Genomic DNA, 17,590 nt, shown 5'->3' with positions numbered 1-17,590 from the left:
TGGACAAGTATACATTGGAACAACAAAAAGAAGTGTAAACACCCGCTTAGCCGAACATAAGAGAAACTGTCGCTTAGGACACATCGAAAAATCGGCCGTAGCTGAGCATGTTTTTCGAGATGGGAACCACGAAATCAAATTTAATGAGACTAGCGTTCTAGCACGAACATCCCATTATCATGCACGCATGTATAGGGAAGCAATAGAGATCCACAAACACCACAACAATTTTAATAGAAAAGAGGAAGTTTTAAAATTGGACAAAATATGGATGTCGACGTTGCGCAAGAAGAATGAAAATCGATTACTCTTAATCGAGAATAATGACGCCTCCAAAGATAGGCATTCTGTCGGCATCACGTGACGAATGGTGGTGCCCTCTATGCGCTCTATAAATGCGAGAGTACCTGGAGCCTCAGTGGCAGTAGCCGGACGACCTCGGAAGATGTCTCCCGCAGCTGGAGACGAAACGTCAGGTGGAAATTTTATACATCGACCACGGCCTCTCAGCCCGGAAGTTTTAACTGAAGACTATTCCGGCCGTGAAAGCCTGCACTGTATGATTAAACGCCTCTACGGGGAGGAAATGTCAGTTTCGGTTCGGTCACTGGAGGGACTGCGCAAGAGGAAAGCACAACAACTGTGTACTCTTACTTTCCTGCTACGCTGCCGGGACACCGCGACAGTGCCGAAGTTTCTGAAGGCGAGGAGAATGTTTCACTCGGCGCAAGCGAATCGTATTTACAACCGCATGGAACTAGCGATGCTACGGGAACGAATTCACCAGACGCGGCGGGAACTAGCGGCAACTAGCAGTAAGCTGTTATATCTCCATTTGTATATCAGTAACATAATGCAGTGTTATGACTGGAATAAGGTAGACTGTCTAACGTTCAGGACTATGGAGCTCAGTGCAGAAATGGCAACTAACAGGCAGTAGAGGAAACTCGATGGCCTACAGAATGGTAGGAGTGAAATATCAGTCGCTGGCAACTCTCGAACTGTGATTAACATGTCTGGGAGAGAATTAACAAAAGAGGAACATTCAGTTCTATCGAAAGGAGGCAACTTTGCAGTCACGCCACTAAAGGTTCCGACGGAGGACATTATAGCAAATGTGGAGGCGGGAATCCGTTTGTTATCATCGCATTCCGCGGATGAAATCAGGACTGAAACAGCCAGAATATTACGCCAAGCGAAACCACCTACCAGCAATTTGTCCCAACCGGAAAGGAGGGCATTGAGGGAGATCAATGCGGACAAGAGCATTATAGTACTTGCAGCTGATAAAGGAAATGCTACGGTTTTGTTGAACACCGAAGATTATCACAAGAAGATTAGTGACCTTTTGGATCCCACTACGTATAAAAAGCTTCAGAAGGATCCTACAAACAAAATTTTGAGAACTACCAATCAACTGGTAAAACAATCTTCTCTTTCTTCGGATGATAAAAAACAACTCTGCAAAACGGAAGCTTATCCGCCCAGGCTATATGGACTCCCGAAGGTACATAAAGCACAGGTACCGTTAAGACCGATTGTGAGTGCTATAGGATCTCCAACACAAGAGGTGGCCAGATATCTCGCCTGCTTGCTGCAACCATACATTGGCAGAACAGACAGTTATATTAAAAACTCGGCACATTTTATTGAAAAACTGAGGGAGATTACCGTTAGCTCAAGTGATATTCTTGTGAGCTTCGATGTAGTGTCATTGTTCACCATGGTGCCTGTAAACGAAGCTATTTCATATATAGCAGATATTTTCCCGACTGACTTAGTGGCTTTATTTAGACACTGCCTGACGACAACTTATTTCCAGTACAACAACGAGTTTTACGAACAGATCGACGGGGTGGCAATGGGAAGCCCTCTCAGCCCAGCAGTTGCCAATTTATTTATGGAGATCTTCGAACAGCGAGCGCTGCAGACTGCCAGTAAGAAGCCAGCTAAATGGTACCGCTATGTTGATGACACATTTGTAGTGTGGACTCATGGTGAAGAAGAGCTGGATGTCTTCTTGGTGCACCTGAACAGTATTAACCCGAAGATACAGTTTACGATGGAGAAAGAGAGCAACGGTCAACTCAATTTCCTGGATGTGTCGGTAATTAAACGGGTGGATGGGACGCTGGGCCACAAGGTATATAGAAAGAACACTCACACGGATCGATACCTCCACAAGGAATCAAACCATCATCCTAGGCAAAAGAGAGGTGTCATGAAAACCTTGGTGGACAGAGCCAACAAAATCTGCGAGCCGGCTTACTTGCAAGACGAATTATATCACTTACGTTCGGCCTTCATGAAAAACGGATATACCAGCAAGGAAATTGATCGAGCCCTCCATCAAAGAAGAAAAGAAGCCAGAATTCCAGAGCAACAACGGTCACCTATTGGAATAGTTTTCTTACCGTTCATTAATAAAGTCACGGACCGCATCGGCAAAGTTTTGGCTAAACATGGGATCGAAACTATCTTCAGACCCACCAAGAAGATTAAGGAATATTTAAGAACTGCAAAAGACGCTCGACACCCCCTAGCAACACCTGGGGTATACAAAATTCCATGCAGTTGTGGACAAGTATACATTGGAACAACAAAAAGAAGTGTAAACACCCGCTTAGCCGAACATAAGAGAAACTGTCGCTTAGGACACATCGAAAAATCGGCCGTAGCTGAGCATGTTTTTCGAGATGGGAACCACGAAATCAAATTTAATGAGACTAGCGTTCTAGCACGAACATCCCATTATCATGCACGCATGTATAGGGAAGCAATAGAGATCCACAAACACCACAACAATTTTAATAGAAAAGAGGAAGTTTTAAAATTGGACAAAATATGGATGTCGACGTTGCGCAAGAAGAATGAAAATCGATTACTCTTAATCGAGAATAATGACGCCTCCAAAGATAGGCATTCTGTCGGCATCACGTGACGAATGGTGGTGCCCTCTATGCGCTCTATAAATGCGAGAGTACCTGGAGCCTCAGTGGCAGTAGCCGGACGACCTCGGAAGATGTCTCCCGCAGCTGGAGACGAAACGTCAGGTGGAAATTTTATACATCGACCACGGCCTCTCAGCCCGGAAGTTTTAACTGAAGACTATTCCGGCCGTGAAAGCCTGCACTGTATGATTAAACGCCTCTACGGGGAGGAAATGTCAGTTTCGGTTCGGTCACTGGAGGGACTGCGCAAGAGGAAAGCACAACAACTGTGTACTCTTACTTTCCTGCTACGCTGCCGGGACACCGCGACAGTGCCGAAGTTTCTGAAGGCGAGGAGAATGTTTCACTCGGCGCAAGCGAATCGTATTTACAACCGCATGGAACTAGCGATGCTACGGGAACGAATTCACCAGACGCGGCGGGAACTAGCGGCAACTAGCAGTAAGCTGTTATATCTCCATTTGTATATCAGTAACATAATGCAGTGTTATGACTGGAATAAGGTAGACTGTCTAACGTTCAGGACTATGGAGCTCAGTGCAGAAATGGCAACTAACAGGCAGTAGAGGAAACTCGATGGCCTACAGAATGGTAGGAGTGAAATATCAGTCGCTGGCAACTCTCGAACTGTGATTAACATGTCTGGGAGAGAATTAACAAAAGAGGAACATTCAGTTCTATCGAAAGGAGGCAACTTTGCAGTCACGCCACTAAAGGTTCCGACGGAGGACATTATAGCAAATGTGGAGGCGGGAATCCGTTTGTTATCATCGCATTCCGCGGATGAAATCAGGACTGAAACAGCCAGAATATTACGCCAAGCGAAACCACCTACCAGCAATTTGTCCCAACCGGAAAGGAGGGCATTGAGGGAGATCAATGCGGACAAGAGCATTATAGTACTTGCAGCTGATAAAGGAAATGCTACGGTTTTGTTGAACACCGAAGATTATCACAAGAAGATTAGTGACCTTTTGGATCCCACTACGTATAAAAAGCTTCAGAAGGATCCTACAAACAAAATTTTGAGAACTACCAATCAACTGGTAAAACAATCTTCTCTTTCTTCGGATGATAAAAAACAACTCTGCAAAACGGAAGCTTATCCGCCCAGGCTATATGGACTCCCGAAGGTACATAAAGCACAGGTACCGTTAAGACCGATTGTGAGTGCTATAGGATCTCCAACACAAGAGGTGGCCAGATATCTCGCCTGCTTGCTGCAACCATACATTGGCAGAACAGACAGTTATATTAAAAACTCGGCACATTTTATTGAAAAACTGAGGGAGATTACCGTTAGCTCAAGTGATATTCTTGTGAGCTTCGATGTAGTGTCATTGTTCACCATGGTGCCTGTAAACGAAGCTATTTCATATATAGCAGATATTTTCCCGACTGACTTAGTGGCTTTATTTAGACACTGCCTGACGACAACTTATTTCCAGTACAACAACGAGTTTTACGAACAGATCGACGGGGTGGCAATGGGAAGCCCTCTCAGCCCAGCAGTTGCCAATTTATTTATGGAGATCTTCGAACAGCGAGCGCTGCAGACTGCCAGTAAGAAGCCAGCTAAATGGTACCGCTATGTTGATGACACATTTGTAGTGTGGACTCATGGTGAAGAAGAGCTGGATGTCTTCTTGGTGCACCTGAACAGTATTAACCCGAAGATACAGTTTACGATGGAGAAAGAGAGCAACGGTCAACTCAATTTCCTGGATGTGTCGGTAATTAAACGGGTGGATGGGACGCTGGGCCACAAGGTATATAGAAAGAACACTCACACGGATCGATACCTCCACAAGGAATCAAACCATCATCCTAGGCAAAAGAGAGGTGTCATGAAAACCTTGGTGGACAGAGCCAACAAAATCTGCGAGCCGGCTTACTTGCAAGACGAATTATATCACTTACGTTCGGCCTTCATGAAAAACGGATATACCAGCAAGGAAATTGATCGAGCCCTCCATCAAAGAAGAAAAGAAGCCAGAATTCCAGAGCAACAACGGTCACCTATTGGAATAGTTTTCTTACCGTTCATTAATAAAGTCACGGACCGCATCGGCAAAGTTTTGGCTAAACATGGGATCGAAACTATCTTCAGACCCACCAAGAAGATTAAGGAATATTTAAGAACTGCAAAAGACGCTCGACACCCCCTAGCAACACCTGGGGTATACAAAATTCCATGCAGTTGTGGACAAGTATACATTGGAACAACAAAAAGAAGTGTAAACACCCGCTTAGCCGAACATAAGAGAAACTGTCGCTTAGGACACATCGAAAAATCGGCCGTAGCTGAGCATGTTTTTCGAGATGGGAACCACGAAATCAAATTTAATGAGACTAGCGTTCTAGCACGAACATCCCATTATCATGCACGCATGTATAGGGAAGCAATAGAGATCCACAAACACCACAACAATTTTAATAGAAAAGAGGAAGTTTTAAAATTGGACAAAATATGGATGTCGACGTTGCGCAAGAAGAATGAAAATCGATTACTCTTAATCGAGAATAATGACGCCTCCAAAGATAGGCATTCTGTCGGCATCACGTGACGAATGGTGGTGCCCTCTATGCGCTCTATAAATGCGAGAGTACCTGGAGCCTCAGTGGCAGTAGCCGGACGACCTCGGAAGATGTCTCCCGCAGCTGGAGACGAAACGTCAGGTGGAAATTTTATACATCGACCACGGCCTCTCAGCCCGGAAGTTTTAACTGAAGACTATTCCGGCCGTGAAAGCCTGCACTGTATGATTAAACGCCTCTACGGGGAGGAAATGTCAGTTTCGGTTCGGTCACTGGAGGGACTGCGCAAGAGGAAAGCACAACAACTGTGTACTCTTACTTTCCTGCTACGCTGCCGGGACACCGCGACAGTGCCGAAGTTTCTGAAGGCGAGGAGAATGTTTCACTCGGCGCAAGCGAATCGTATTTACAACCGCATGGAACTAGCGATGCTACGGGAACGAATTCACCAGACGCGGCGGGAACTAGCGGCAACTAGCAGTAAGCTGTTATATCTCCATTTGTATATCAGTAACATAATGCAGTGTTATGACTGGAATAAGGTAGACTGTCTAACGTTCAGGACTATGGAGCTCAGTGCAGAAATGGCAACTAACAGGCAGAAGAGGAAATTCGATGGCCTACAGAAAGGTAGGAGTGAAATATCAGTCGCTGGCAACTCTCGAACTGTGATTAACATGTCTGGGAGAGAATTAACAAAAGAGGAACATTCAGTTCTATCGAAAGGAGGCAACTTTGCAGTCACGCCACTAAAGGTTCCGACGGAGGACATTATAGCAAATGTGGAGGCGGGAATCCGTTTGTTATCATCGCATTCCGCGGATGAAATCAGGACTGAAACAGCCAGAATATTACGCCAAGCGAAACCACCTACCAGCAATTTGTCCCAACCGGAAAGGAGGGCATTGAGGGAGATCAATGCGGACAAGAGTATTATAGTACTTGCAGCTGATAAAGGAAATGCTACGGTTTTGTTGAACACCGAAGATTATCACAAGAAGATTAGTGACCTTTTGGATCCCACTACGTATAAAAAGCTTCAGAAGGATCCTACAAACAAAATTTTGAGAACTACCAATCAACTGGTAAAACAATCTTCTCTTTCTTCGGATGATAAAAAACAACTCTGCAAAACGGAAGCTTATCCGCCCAGGCTATATGGACTCCCGAAGGTACATAAAGCACAGGTACCGTTAAGACCGATTGTGAGTGCTATAGGATCTCCAACACAAGAGGTGGCCAGATATCTCGCCTGCTTGCTGCAACCATACATTGGCAGAACAGACAGTTATATTAAAAACTCGGCACATTTTATTGAAAAACTGAGGGAGATTACCGTTAGCTCAAGTGATATTCTTGTGAGCTTCGATGTAGTGTCATTGTTCACCATGGTGCCTGTAAACGAAGCTATTTCATATATAGCAGATATTTTCCCGACTGACTTAGTGGCTTTATTTAGACACTGCCTGACGACAACTTATTTCCAGTACAACAACGAGTTTTACGAACAGATCGACGGGGTGGCAATGGGAAGCCCTCTCAGCCCAGCAGTTGCCAATTTATTTATGGAGATCTTCGAACAGCGAGCGCTGCAGACTGCCAGTAAGAAGCCAGCTAAATGGTACCGCTATGTTGATGACACATTTGTAGTGTGGACTCATGGTGAAGAAGAGCTGGATGTCTTCTTGGTGCACCTGAACAGTATTAACCCGAAGATACAGTTTACGATGGAGAAAGAGAGCAACGGTCAACTCAATTTCCTGGATGTGTCGGTAATTAAACGGGTGGATGGGACGCTGGGCCACAAGGTATATAGAAAGAACACTCACACGGATCGATACCTCCACAAGGAATCAAACCATCATCCTAGGCAAAAGAGAGGTGTCATGAAAACCTTGGTGGACAGAGCCAACAAAATCTGCGAGCCGGCTTACTTGCAAGACGAATTATATCACTTACGTTCGGCCTTCATGAAAAACGGATATACCAGCAAGGAAATTGATCGAGCCCTCCATCAAAGAAGAAAAGAAGCCAGAATTCCAGAGCAACAACGGTCACCTATTGGAATAGTTTTCTTACCGTTCATTAATAAAGTCACGGACCGCATCGGCAAAGTTTTGGCTAAACATGGGATCGAAACTATCTTCAGACCCACCAAGAAGATTAAGGAATATTTAAGAACTGCAAAAGACGCTCGACACCCCCTAGCAACACCTGGGGTATACAAAATTCCATGCAGTTGTGGACAAGTATACATTGGAACAACAAAAAGAAGTGTAAACACCCGCTTAGCCGAACATAAGAGAAACTGTCGCTTAGGACACATCGAAAAATCGGCCGTAGCTGAGCATGTTTTTCGAGATGGGAACCACGAAATCAAATTTAATGAGACTAGCGTTCTAGCACGAACATCCCATTATCATGCACGCATGTATAGGGAAGCAATAGAGATCCACAAACACCACAACAATTTTAATAGAAAAGAGGAAGTTTTAAAATTGGACAAAATATGGATGTCGACGTTGCGCAAGAAGAATGAAAATCGATTACTCTTAATCGAGAATAATGACGCCTCCAAAGATAGGCATTCTGTCGGCATCACGTGACGAATGGTGGTGCCCTCTATGCGCTCTATAAATGCGAGAGTACCTGGAGCCTCAGTGGCAGTAGCCGGACGACCTCGGAAGATGTCTCCCGCAGCTGGAGACGAAACGTCAGGTGGAAATTTTATACATCGACCACGGCCTCTCAGCCCGGAAGTTTTAACTGAAGATATTCATACTACTAGCCACAAAATAAAATTTGATAACAAATGTACAATCTATCAGCTTTCTCTCAATAACACTTCAGAAGCAATATCCACTTCATCCAGTGCATGCAATTCTTAAGTGCAATAATGGCTGAAGATTCATATGTGCCCTACACTTATTAACTCTATCTGTTTTTGTGAGGAGTTCCAAAAGGTGTAATGTAGCATTTGCAAATACTGAGAGGTACTTCATCTGCCTAAGCTGCAGCTGACCTTTTCTCTACTAGGCTTACGTCTACAGTCAGTTCTGTTCTTGAATGAAATAAAGTGTATTCTCTCCTAGGTTCCAAAGTTAGTAAATAAATCAAACAGCCTGAAATTTGTGTAGTATTCCTTTAGACAGTGGATACATAAAGAGAAGAGTTCTAAGACAGATTTCTGTGTGACAGAGCCACCTCGCAGCCCAAGCAATCTCGAGTCGGTGATGATCAGCAGTCGATCAGTGAGTATCAAGTGGCAACATCAGACATCAGATGCTGCTGAGGTGACGAAGTATATAGTCCAATACAAGGAAGGTGAAGGTAAGCTTAAATGTATTGGTAAATTACGCACCTATTCAGCTCCATAAAACAAATTTCATGTGGTTCTTTACCCATATCTATTGTGGATTACACTTTAATTGCAAAAAAATGTATAAGTAGTAAGCACTTTGCCACACTTTTCACACCGCATAAAAAGAAAAGAAGCAAGATTATAGATTAATCTCACAATGACATTCATATCATTAAGGGTGAAGTGTCAACTTGTGCAAGGTTGGGTGAAGGAATTTCTGAGAGTTATGTTTAATGTGCCATTATGACATTCAGCTGAAGTGTCCACTCCATCCTACTTTTCCTGCTGTAGACCGATACCATTGTTCACAGTAATTGTTAAGCTGATTGCTCCAGTTATGAGGTGCATGCAAAGTGGAATACAGTTTATGCAATTTAAGGTCTAGTGAAATAGAAAGATAAAGGAAACAGATTCTGCAGATTAGAATACTGGGCTCTCCATTTTAAGCTATGGCTGGTTTCAGAGCTGTGTCCATTATCAAGTGGCAGGCATGTGTACAAATATTCTAACATTAAATGAAGAGAAACAGTTCTTAATGTTGCTATAACCCTGTATATCATACTTGGATACACTGTAATTTGATAGATAAAAGATCTATTCACCAAGGGGCGACAGGAGAAAATACACATACTGATATTAAAATCTGCAAGCTTTTGGAGCCACTGGCTTTTTCTTCTGGCAGAGAGCATTAACTTAGTGGTAGTCATACCAATGCAGAAGCTGAACAGAATTTACATAATAGCTGATACACAGCATGTTTTGTTTCACAGTTATACGTTACTCAGTTACAAGGCTGATTATGTGGCAGTAGAAGTGGTCTCTTTGAGAATCAAGAAATTCTTGGACACATATCCCAGTACATTTACTTCCTAATGGTGTTTGTTGCTGACTTGCAATTTGCATAGTTGCAGTTAAAGACCAAAAAAATAATCATCATTTAAACTTGGACTCCTTCAGAATGGAAACAGGTTTTCCAGCTTTTGCACCAAGTACTAGTTAGTTGAATAATGGGGGAAGCAATAGATGGAAGCGATTTGAAGCAGTTACAAAAATTGTTATGACTGACATGTATCATTCAGAATGTTGATTCCAGTATACAAATGGTTGGCAGGCTACACATAGCTACTGAGCAGGGTGGCATATGATTAGCTCACTGGACTCATATTTGTTATGATAGCAGTTCAAATCCCTGTCTACCCATCTTGATTCAGGTTTCCTAAATCACATGAAGGCACATGTTGGGGAAGTTCCTTCAACCATATCCACTCCAGTTTCCTTCTCCTGCTCCATCACCAGTGATCTTGTTGTTGACAGAAGCTTAAATTTTGATCTTGTTTCCTTCCTTCAAATACTTCTTTTTCAACAAGGTTACATATTTGGGTGAAATTAATGGAAAGTTATATCTTCTTCACATTGCCTCAGTGATTCAGGTTTACATAATTCACCTTTTTGCATATTCCCTTTGATTTGCTTAATTGTCTTATTCAGTAATTGCATTCTACCATAATCTTATTTGTAAGTGCACCCAAAAAATTCTGATGTACCAGTGTTTTCTTGTGTGAAGTAGTACAGTTATTATGCTATTGTTTAACAGGAATTTGGCAACAGCTGGAGAAGACTGAATCACCCTTGCAACTGTCAGCAACAATTGAAGACCTGAAGCCAGCCACCCGTTACACATTCCGTGTGCTGGCAGAGGGTCCGGCAGGGCAGAGTGTGCCTAGTGCGGAGCTGTCCGTGCGTACGGAACCCCAGAGACCAGCAGGTCCACCTCTGAATGTGTCCCTGAGGCCAGTGTCCTCCACAGAATTGCTTGTCACGTGGGCACCCCCACTGGCTGAGTTGCAGCATGGTGACATTCAAGGCTACAACGTTGGATATCGTGAAACTAGGTCAGCTTCTAAGTAGTACTTGCATCTGTGTCTATACAAGAGTGAATATCTATGTATTTGATTTATAGGTATGTTACTGTCTTTTCTTTTGGTTTCAACAAGAGTATTTATCATACACATTTTCGTTTGTATCTTGACTTTACAAAAGTATTATCAAATGTCAAATACTTTGGTTACATAAGCACTTTTATACAAATGATGCAGTAGACGTATATCCTATGAGTAGCTAAGTCAAAATCAGAACTTAAAATTTCTTCAGATAGAAAATATAAAACCAGTCAGACTGTTTCATCAGGTACCAAAGAATACATAGAGATTTGCAAATGAACATGCAGTTATAAAGTAGCTCAGTGGTAAGTGGTAAAGTACCAGATTGCAAATCCAAAGTCTCATATTGCTTCTTTCGCCTGTGGCAATGTTGGTTGATTTGAAAACTGCTGAGGTGCCCCATCATTCAGAATCCACATTAAGCTTTAGGTTCCCCTGTAACTGGCTGAGTAAGTTTGTTCAATTGTCAAAGGAAAGCAACAGCATACCACCTCCAACAGGACCATGCCTAATAAAGCAGTGTAGGGTTGAAAGCAATCTTTGGACTGATAACTGCTGTGCTTTATTTTAATTCATTTCTTAAATTAGTTTGGTTATTTCTAGTGTCACATAGAATCTGGAATCAAGAGTAAGTTTGTGAGCAAGAACTAACACTTCACACTGGAAACATGTTTATTAGGCACACACTAAATACAAACAAATGAACTGCATTCTTGAGCAGAAAGTCCTCCTATTTACAATGAGATAACAAAAGTCATGGGATAGTGATATGCACATATACAAATGGCGGTAGTATCACATACACTAGATATAAAAGGGCAGCACATTAACGGAGCTGTCATTTGTACTCATATGATTCATGTGAATGGGTTTACGACCAGATTATGGCCTCACTACAGGATGTAACAGACTTCGAACATAGAATGGTAGTTGGAGCTGGCTGCATAGGACATTCCATTTTGGAAATTGCTAGGAAATTCAATTACCTCTTACCATGGGCAACACAGTGGCTGGTGTCCTTCACTTAATGACGAAGAGCAGTGGCACCTGTGTAGAATTTTCGGTTCTAACAGACAACACTGTGTGAAATAACTGCAGAAATCAATGTGGGATGTACAATAAATGTATCTGTTAGTACAGTGTACTAAAATGTGACGTTATTGGGCTATTGCGGCAGATGACCAATGTGAGTGCCTTCGATAACAGCATGACATCATCTGCAACACTTCTCCTGGAATTGGACCATATCAGTTGAGCCCTAAATGACTAGAAAACCATGAGCTGGTTAAATGAGTCCCAATTCCATTTATTGAGAACTGGTGGTAGGGTTTGAGTGTGGCATAAACCCCATGAAGCCATGGACCCAAGTTGTCAACAAGGCACTGTGCAAGCTGGTGGTGGCTCCATAATGGTGTGAGCTGTGTGTACAAGAAATGGACTGGATCCTCTGATCTAATTGAATTGATCATTGACTGGAAATGGTTATGTTTGGCTCCTTGGAGACCATTTACAGCCATTTATAGACTTCATGTCCCCAAACAGCGATGGAATTTCTATGGGTGATAATGTGCCATACCACTGTGTCAATGGAATTTTTATGGGTGGAAATGAACCATGTCACCAGGTCATAACTGTTTACAATTGGTCTGAAGAACATTCTGAACAGCTTGAGTGAATGATTTGGCCACCCAGATCACCTAACATGAATCCCATTGAACATTTATGGCACACTATCGGGAGCCAAGTTCATGCACATAATCCTGCACTGGAAACACTTTTGAGATTGTTAAGGGCTATAGAGGAAGACAGCCCAGTATTTCTGCAGAAAACTTCCAACAACTTGTTGAGTCCATACTACATCGAGCCGTTGTGCTACATTGGGCAGAAGGAGATCTGAGATGATAATAGGAGGTATCCCATGAGTTTTGTCACCTTGGTGTATATGTAAATGGAATGTCCTAGCACGATGCAATGTTTTTTGAACAAGGAAGTCCCAGAATCTTAAAAAAAGAGGCTAGATCATAAATAATTACACAAGGACTCATTCGAATCGGTGACCCACACATCACCAGACAGCAGCTGTAACTGCCATGCCCTGGCAGGTCACGCACAACAAGTGGCATTCCTCTCCCTCAAGACTAAACACCTGATCTTTTGCCATGGATTGTAGCTTCAGCGATCTGGTGCTAACATATAATCCTTCATAAATCAATGCAGGTGGACCCTATATTCTGGCCATGCTCTCACATCCTCACAGTAGCCATGTCATTCAAGTATAGTTACTTCCATTAGTACGAAGGGACTATCAAATAGGCCTTAATGTTCCTTGTATCATGCCACAGCACAAGGATAAGGCATAGTGCGAAGGACTGCTTTTGTCTCCTCAGTGTGTCATCATCATTTTTTGCTTTGTAGGTGACATAGAAAAGTGATACAGGGTTTAGTACAGGCCAAAGTAGAGCTTAAATAATTTTTCTGAAAGTCTCAACTTCGGCACAGGTCTGAAGACCCACACTAGGTCACCTTGTATACGTACCAACCATCTTCTAAGTGAAGAGCTGTTTGATGTAATCATCAGCAGAATTTTCAAGTGGAAGTAGAAACATGGTATCCATTATTGTTACCGCTTCTCAACTGCAGATCAGAAAAATGGTGCTCAATATGTACTATTCTGCATTGCTTTGTTTCATGCAAATGTTGCACCAAGCACTATCTGATCCCAAACCCTCTGCACAGCATCACATCTATGCTCATATTCTGCAAACCACTGCAAAGTACATGGCAGAGGGTATGTCCCATTGTACCAATTATTGGGTTTCTTCCCATCCCATTCACATATGGAGCGCATGAAGAATGATTGTTTGAATGCGTCTGTGCATGCTGTGATTACTCTAATTTTGTCCTAATGATCCCTATGTGAGTGATATGTAGAGGGTTGTAGTATATACCTAGAATCATCAGTTAAAGCCAGTACTTGAAACTTTGTTAGTAGACTGTTTTCAAGAGTGTGACAGTTCAGTTTCTTCGGCTTCAATGTAACACTCTCCCATGGTTCAGATGAACCTTTGACCACTAATGCTGCCCTTCTCTGTATAAGTTCAATATCCACTTTTAGTCCTATGTGGTATGGGTCCCACACTCTTGAGCAATACTATAGATTGGGTCACATGAGTGATTTGTAAGCAGTCACCTTTGTATACTGATTGCACTTCCCCAGTATTCTAGCAATAAGCTAAAGTCTGCCGCCTTCTTTACACACAACTGAGCTTACGTGATCATTCCATTTCATTTGCAAAAAAAGTGTTGCACCCAAGTATTTGTATGAGTTGGCTGATTCCAGCTGTGACTCATTGGTATTGTAGTCATAGGATACAATTCTTTATGTTTTGTTTTGTGAAATGCACAATTTTACATTTCAGAACATTTAAAGCAAGTTACCTGTCTTTGCACAATTTTTATATCTTATCAAGATCTGACTCTATATCTATGCAGCCTCTTTCAGACAGTACTCCGTTATAGGTAACTGAATAATGTGCAAAATGTCTAAGATTCCTATAAATAATGTCCTCAATGTTATTAATATACAATGAGAACAGCAAGGGGAACACATGAAGTTACTTCACGATCTGACGATAACTCATCATCCAAGGTAATGTGCTGTGTCCTCCCTACCAGAAGTCCTCAGTCCAGCCACAAATTTCACTTGATATCCCATATGATTGGACTTTTGACAATAAGTGTAGGTGTGGTACTGAGTTAAATGTTTTTCAGAAGTCAAGAAATACTGCACCTGTCTGATTGCCTTCGTCCAAAGCTTTCAGATGTCATGTGAGAAAAGTGCTAGTTGGCTTTCACATGATCAATGTTTTCGTAATCCATGCTGGTTGGCATCAAGAAGGTCATTCTGTTCAAGGTTTGAGTTCAGAATATGTTCTAAGAATCTACAACAAATCAATGTCCAAGATGCAGGATGGTAGTTTCGCGGATTGCTTCTGCTACCCTTCTTGTAGATGGATGTTACCTGTGCTTTCTTCCAATTGGTAGATATGGGTTTTTGTTTGAGGGATGTACAATAGATTAAAAGTTAGACAAATTCACTATAGAAACCTGTGGGGATTCAATATGGCCCAAGAACTTTGTTCAGTTTTAATGATTTCAGCTGATTCTCAACACCACTGACACTAATACTGATTCTATTCATCTTTTCAGTGGAACGAGGATTAAACTGGGGCAATAGTCCAGGGCTTTCCTTTGTTAAGGAAGGAAATCAAGTTAAGCATTTAAGCTTTTGCTTTGCCCCCATTTCAATTCCTGTCTCTTTTTCTATGGAGTGGACACAAACTTTGGTGCCATTAATAGCCTTTACATACAACCAGAATTTCTTTGGGTTACCATGAGAACATATCTGCCAACATATTATTAAAATGTTCTGTGGGGCCATTCGTCTGCGGGTAGTTGGCAGTTGCCATACCATGGATAATGTTGTACTGTTAAATTGAACAAATCTCTGTGACTAGGGATCATTACATTTGGTGCTTCATGCATCAGGATTATGTCTTCTACAAGACATCGGTGATTTCCAAAGTTTTGAAGTTCCTCGTCATTGCTCACTTCTCTGATAATTATGCCTCTCCACGTCAGTGATGGTTTGTTTCATTAGTATTATTTGATGTTCATATGGGTGAAGTTATTAAGCACAATTTATTAGATGCCATCATTACTTTATTGTTCCTCATTTACTGAGTATTAATTCCATGTAGTATAGGGCCCACCGTATGCACAACTTGGCAAATTCATTTTTATTTTACTTTGCAGCCAGATGTGCTTCCAGACACTGCAGCCATCAGTTACCTAAAGGAGGAAAGTCATATGCACTGTCTGTCTGTGAAATGTGTAATCTTTGTTTTTTCTTATGATCATATTTTAACTGTTTGTGATCCATATTTTCTGAGGCAGGAATTGGAGACCATCCCAGCATTTGCCTAAATGAGTGTCATAAACCACCTACAAACTGCTCTACAGCTCTCTGGGGCACAGCCATGGTTGAATGCTTCACTATTGGATAACATTCCCTACTTGCAGATTGTTTTCTTCCGACAAGAGCATAAATTCAGTGTGCTACTTGGCTTTGTTGTGTATACTTCCTCTGACCAAGGGTTCACACTCAACCACATCTGTATACCTCATTTTAATGACTGACACATGCTTGAGAACAAGTAACTGTAAAACTCATTGTTGAGCTCAGAGATGCTGAACAACACATTTGTCGTGTTTCATAGAGGCTGTGTTTATTCGTATGTTAATCATGATGCAGCAACACAATGATGACATTAGATTCCTGAAACTCTTAAATTTTTGTCCATGAATTCCTCATGTGAATTACAACTCCAAGAGAAGGAAGACCAAACAAGCTCTGTCTGCACAGGCCTCGAAAGGCCAAACGGTACCAACCAATCGCCATGTCATCGTCAGCCAAAGGGTGTCACCGGATGCGAATATGAAGTGGCTGTCGTCGGCTGCTCTCCTCGCGATCGTCAGTTTTCTTGACCAGAGCCACTACTTCTCAGTCAAGTAGCTTCTCAGTTGGCCTCAGAAGGGCTGAGTGCACCCCTCTTGCCAACAGCGCTCAGTAGACCTAGACGGTCACCCATCCAAGTGCAAGTCAAGCCGGGCAGCGCTTAATTTTGGTGATCTGATAGGAATTGGTGTTACCGCTGCGGCAAATCCATTGGCTAAGATGAAACAAAGACTCAACTGAAAACATCCAAATAGTCCAAGAAATATTGCAGATTTGTAACAAAGTTTATGTCTGTGACTAATATACTGTGTGACTAATTGAAGTTTAACCAGTGTAAGGTTGCAAGTAATATTGTGAGCCTTGGCACTTACAGAATGTAAATATTTCTTTGGTGGCAGATTGTAGAGAGATCCTATTCATCTGTAGCACTTTATTTTAGTGTATGGCTGGCCATTGTGTTAGGGTGAAAGTGTCCAGTATTAGCAGTGATGTATCACAGGATGTCAGGTATACCATACTCACAATAAAATCTTGTGTGACAGCTTGGAAAGTAATACTAATAATCACATCATTCATAATGGTGATTGAGTAGTAAGCATATGAAGTTATGTACAGGAATAAAATAGAAAGAAACTTCCACATGGGAAAAAAATATTAAAAACAAAGACTCCAAGACTTACCAAGCGGGAAAGCGCCGGTAGACAGGCACAATAAAATAACACACAAACATACACACAAAATTTCTAGCTTTCGCAACCAACGGTTGCTTCTTCAGGAAAGAGGGAAGGAGAGGGAAAGACGAAAGGATGTGGGTTTTAAGGGAGAGGGTAAGGAGTCATTCCAATCCTGGGAGCGGAAAGACTTACCTTAGGGGGAAAAAAAGGATAGGTATATACTCGCGCAAACACACACACACATATCCATCCATACATATACAGACACAAGCAGACCACTGTTGTGTCTGTATATGTATGGATGGATGTGTGTGTGTGTGTGTGTGTGTGTGTGTGTGTGTGTGTGTGTGTGTGTGTGTGTGTGTGTGTGTGTGTGTGTGTGTGTGTGCGCGCGCGCGGGTATATACCTATCCTTTTTTCCCCCTAAGGTAAGTCTTTTCGCTTCCAGGATTGGAATGACTCCTTACCCTCTCCCTTAAAACCCACATCCTTTCGTCTTTCCCCCTCCTTCCCTCTTTCCTGAAGAAGCAGCCGTTGGTTGCGAAAGCTAGAAATTTTGTGTGTTATTTTATTGTGCCTGTCTACCGGTGCTTTCCCGCTTGGTAAGT

The 17,590-nt window shown here is 42.3% G+C and overlaps 1 protein-coding gene across 1 annotated transcript in view; it reads left to right on the top strand.

Annotated features, from left to right (window-relative positions):
- The window catches only part of LOC126267877 (Down syndrome cell adhesion molecule-like protein Dscam2), a 1,296,028-nt gene that overhangs the window by 1,115,562 nt on the left and 162,876 nt on the right, over nt 1-17,590 (top strand). The window contains exons 16-17 of the mRNA XM_049973186.1: nt 8,688-8,819; nt 10,445-10,742. Coding sequence (XP_049829143.1) covers nt 8,688-8,819; nt 10,445-10,742 — 430 coding nt within the window. The remainder of the gene's footprint in view (nt 1-8,687; nt 8,820-10,444; nt 10,743-17,590) is intronic.

This window comes from Schistocerca gregaria, chromosome 4, assembly GCF_023897955.1.
Source record: "Schistocerca gregaria isolate iqSchGreg1 chromosome 4, iqSchGreg1.2, whole genome shotgun sequence".
Taxonomy (NCBI): Eukaryota; Metazoa; Arthropoda; class Insecta; order Orthoptera; family Acrididae; genus Schistocerca; species Schistocerca gregaria.
This window is presented reverse-complemented; position numbering and strand designations above follow the sequence as displayed.